Source organism: Etheostoma spectabile, chromosome 13 (assembly GCF_008692095.1).
Source record: "Etheostoma spectabile isolate EspeVRDwgs_2016 chromosome 13, UIUC_Espe_1.0, whole genome shotgun sequence".
Taxonomy (NCBI): Eukaryota; Metazoa; Chordata; class Actinopteri; order Perciformes; family Percidae; genus Etheostoma; species Etheostoma spectabile.
The window spans coordinates 10,789,503-10,793,191 of record NC_045745.1 but is presented as its reverse complement, the minus strand read 5'-3'; the positions used below and the strand labels follow the sequence as shown (position 1 = coordinate 10,793,191).

The following is a 3,689-nucleotide window of genomic DNA, read 5'->3' as shown; positions in this document are numbered from 1 at the left end:
CCCCCCAACATGACTTCATTATACACTTGTTAGCAAAAATTTGCCAAACACTCATCTGGCGATAGCGATGTGCTCTCCTACGATGTGAAAAGAGCGTGTAAATTTAACATTAAGTTGTTACATTGAACTATTTCAGAGGCTGTAGATGTTGTAAACTTCATTAACGTGATGGACTGAGGACGGGAGGAGGATTTGGTTTCGGCAGAATCTTAATCAGTGGATTTGGCATTTGGCCAAACCCCAAAAATCTGGATTTGGAGCATCACTTTCTAAAGCGTTTCCAAGGAGGACGATGAGAAAATGCTTTGTTTGGATTTCCGTGAGATGATACAAGACACTTGGATAACGCTGCACAGGAATTTTCAGAAATGTTTTTAGACGTTTTATAATCTTGTTTGCTGTTTTTTGTTTGCACTGATATGCTTTCATTTTTGGGCAGTCTGGTCTCCTTAAAGACCTGCGATAGAAAACCTTTCATGGGTCCATGGAGAGTCTAGAGAGGTGAGTGACATATATAATTCATATTGTTTTTGGGTGAACTTTTCCTTCAAGGCTAGACCTTTTTTAAGTAACTTGGCGGCAGACTGAACAGCAGCGTTTTCCCTCTCTGGTAGAAAGTCTTACCCCTGATTTCCGAGCTGCGGATCGGCTCCGCTGCTCAATAACCACCATGATGATTGACAGCTGAAGTCACAAGGACCCACGAGATCTTGCAAATTCACGTATGATCGCGCGATTTAACAGGATCTAGTTTCTATAAACAGAACCACAAAACCTCTGACCTTGTGACTTCAGGCCTGTCTCCACCCATTATGAAATTTTCAAGGTGTAGTGCGGGGAAATATGATCCGCCGTGAGCCGTGTATTTTATTTTGAAAACCAACTAGATGTCTTATTTTGTTTCTGTGCTCAACTTCCTGCTTCTCCGGCTATCTGCTGTGTGCTGAATTGCTGCAGAGTTCTCCGGCATCCGGAAAAATAGAAACTCTGGGTATCTGCTCCGGAGGGCAGGGGATTGCCGGAGCTGGGACAGGGTCGGGACAGGGTCGGGACAGAGTCGGGACAGAGTCGGGACAGAGTCGGGACAGGGTCGGGACAGGGTCGGGACAGGGTCGGGACAGAGTCGGGACAGGGTTGGGACGCAGCGGTTCCAGCCGCAGTCAATGAAAATGCACACATTGACTTCAATGGAAACCTGTTCAGCAGCCGTTCCGCAGTTGGTGGAATTCAGGGCTAAAGCCTGTTTTACCCGTTTCATAACTGCTGAGTGTGGTCTGAAGTCGGCTTTGTGACCCCGCCCGACAGTGATGTCACTAGGTCCTGAAGTACACCTGTGCATCACTGCATCAAGGTGAGCAGTTTAACCACTGGAGGTCAGCAAAAACGGGATTTTTACTCTTTAAAGTAGTAGTAGTGCTTTGGTATTTACACTCATTTACCAGTTCATTAGGCTCACTTAGCTAAAGCTAATGTCGCTAACCCAACAGTCCGGGAATAAATCCTCCTTCTTGAAGGTTATAATGTTCATTTTTTAGCTAAACTGTTTTGGATTTAGGATTTATTGTAGGTTTGCAACCAAGGATTATTTTCAAAGTCGATTAATCTGTCTATTGTTTTCTCGATTAATCGATTAGATTTTGTCTATAAAGTGTCAGAAAATGGTGAAACATGGATTCAGTGTTTCCCAAAGCCCAAGATGACGACCTCAAATGTCTTTTTTGTCCACAACTTAAAGATTTTCTGTTAAGTGTCAAAGTGTAAAATATTCACATTTAAGAAGCTGGTTTAAAAAAACAAACCGGACTCAAACCAATTACCAAAATCCTTGCTGAGTGATTGAACAGTTGACAACTAATCGACTTATATTTGCAGCTCTAATTCATTGCAGGACTGTTGTATTAGACCGCATTCATTTTAGCTGGGTGTACCTAAAAAACTGGTGAGTGAGCGTAATGTCTTTGATACGAAAAAAAATATAAATTATTTTGGGGAAACAGAATACTTACATGTTGAAACGTGATTTAAAGGTCACATTTTAAGATGTCAGCACAAAATATTGGCGCCTTCAATACAAAAACCAATATCGGCCGAGTCATGGTAAAAATGGAACATCCATCTTTTTTCGCTCCTGTCTCCCTCCCGCATCACCACCACGTGATCTTGAACTCGTAGATGGGCCTCTTGCAGTAGTAGTGGTTGATGAGGTGCTTGTCGCAGACGCCGATGCACTGCTGCTCGGCGGTGATGCCGAGCTCGGCCAGGTCGCTGACGATGCAGTGCAGCAGGTCGTAAACGTCCGCCACCGCCTCCCAGGGTCCGAAAGAAACGTCCACCTCGCAGTGATGCTCGAAGAGCTTGGCCTCGCTGTCCGAGCGCTCAAAACGCAGAGAGTTAAAGAGAGGGCGCTCGTACGGCGTGATGGGCATCTCCTCCTTGTAGACGCAGATCTTCAACTTGGCAAACCGGGCCTTCTTCTGAATCGCCCTCAGTTTGGCAATCTCCACAATACGCTCCAGATTGTCTGAAATAGAAACAGTTGCATTTATTAATGCCATTTTTAAATAGTCAACGTTTTCTCATGAACGGGTTCGTATGATATCTTACAACAGGGGTCTTCAACGTTTTCCAGGCCAAGGACCCCCAAACTGATGGCGAGATGGAGCGGGGACCCCCTAATTATATATATTGTATAAAATTGTGTTATATCAAACTGGTCCTAAAGTGCCATGTGTGCATTGATGACTGAAAGACATCTCCTGCCTCCATTTATCTGTTTACTACAGTGTGTTGAATTCATGTTAATGTGGATTTAAAGACATTTCAATTAGTGGAAAAAATTGCAACTGTTACATAACTGCAAACATAACTGTTATGTTTAGCGGTCCTTACAGTTAAATATAGCTGACACGAAAGGTGACTGTCCTGTGGTGACAACAGCAACAAAACGAGTAGTTAAGATTTAAAGAAAGATTGTGTTTTGGGTTAAAACACCGCTCCCCCTAAGTAGTTCTCCCAGGACACAAACACCCATTTCCTGGGTGAGAGTCTTGTGGTTTCACCCTTAACTTCTTCCAGAACACAAACTCCGCTCCCTCACTTAAAAGTCCCGTGTTTTCATGCTTGCGTCATGAGAACAGCCTGATTTATTCATGTTTATCAGCTGCTCAGCAAAGTATGCATTTTATCAACCAGTGCTCAATTGCAGCAATTTGCATCAAAGTCACACTCCTTCTCGGAGTCATAACACGCAGACATGATACACACATATATTTAGATTCAGTGTGACTAACATTTACCCTTAGGGACTTTTTTTAATAATCAGGCAGCCCTATTTAAAGTGCTCATATTATGCTTTTCCCCTTTTGTTTATTGTGTAATATATACATTTTTTTGTGCATGTTATAGCTCTAGAAAGTGAAAATACCCAATGTCCCCCCCCCCCAAAGGGCCTTAGCATCTCCAACAGAAAACACTGTTCCCAAAGTCTCCAAACAGCTCTGTTGTAGTCCAGTCTTTACTTTTGTGACGAACTTGCATCACTTTGTAACACCCGTTATAACGCTCACCTAGCTGCTAGCATGGCACGCCCTCATGCTCTGCTTCTGACTGGCTAGTAGTCCTTACCGAGCTACTGAGCATGTGCGACTCCCAACAAAGATGGACCAGAAGTGAGATGTCTCACTCTGTAG

The 3,689-nt window shown here is 43.6% G+C and overlaps 1 protein-coding gene across 2 annotated transcripts in view; it reads right to left on the bottom strand.

Moving 5' to 3' along the window:
• Nucleotides 1-477: 477 nt before the first annotated feature.
• kctd7 (potassium channel tetramerization domain containing 7) overlaps nt 478-3,689 on the bottom strand; it is a 19,390-nt gene continuing 16,178 nt past the window's right edge. For both annotated transcript variants that reach the window (XM_032534688.1, XM_032534689.1), the window contains one exon: nt 478-2,521. In XM_032534688.1, the coding sequence (XP_032390579.1) occupies nt 2,145-2,521 (377 nt within the window). In that variant the 3' untranslated portion in view covers nt 478-2,144. The remainder of the gene's footprint in view (nt 2,522-3,689) is intronic.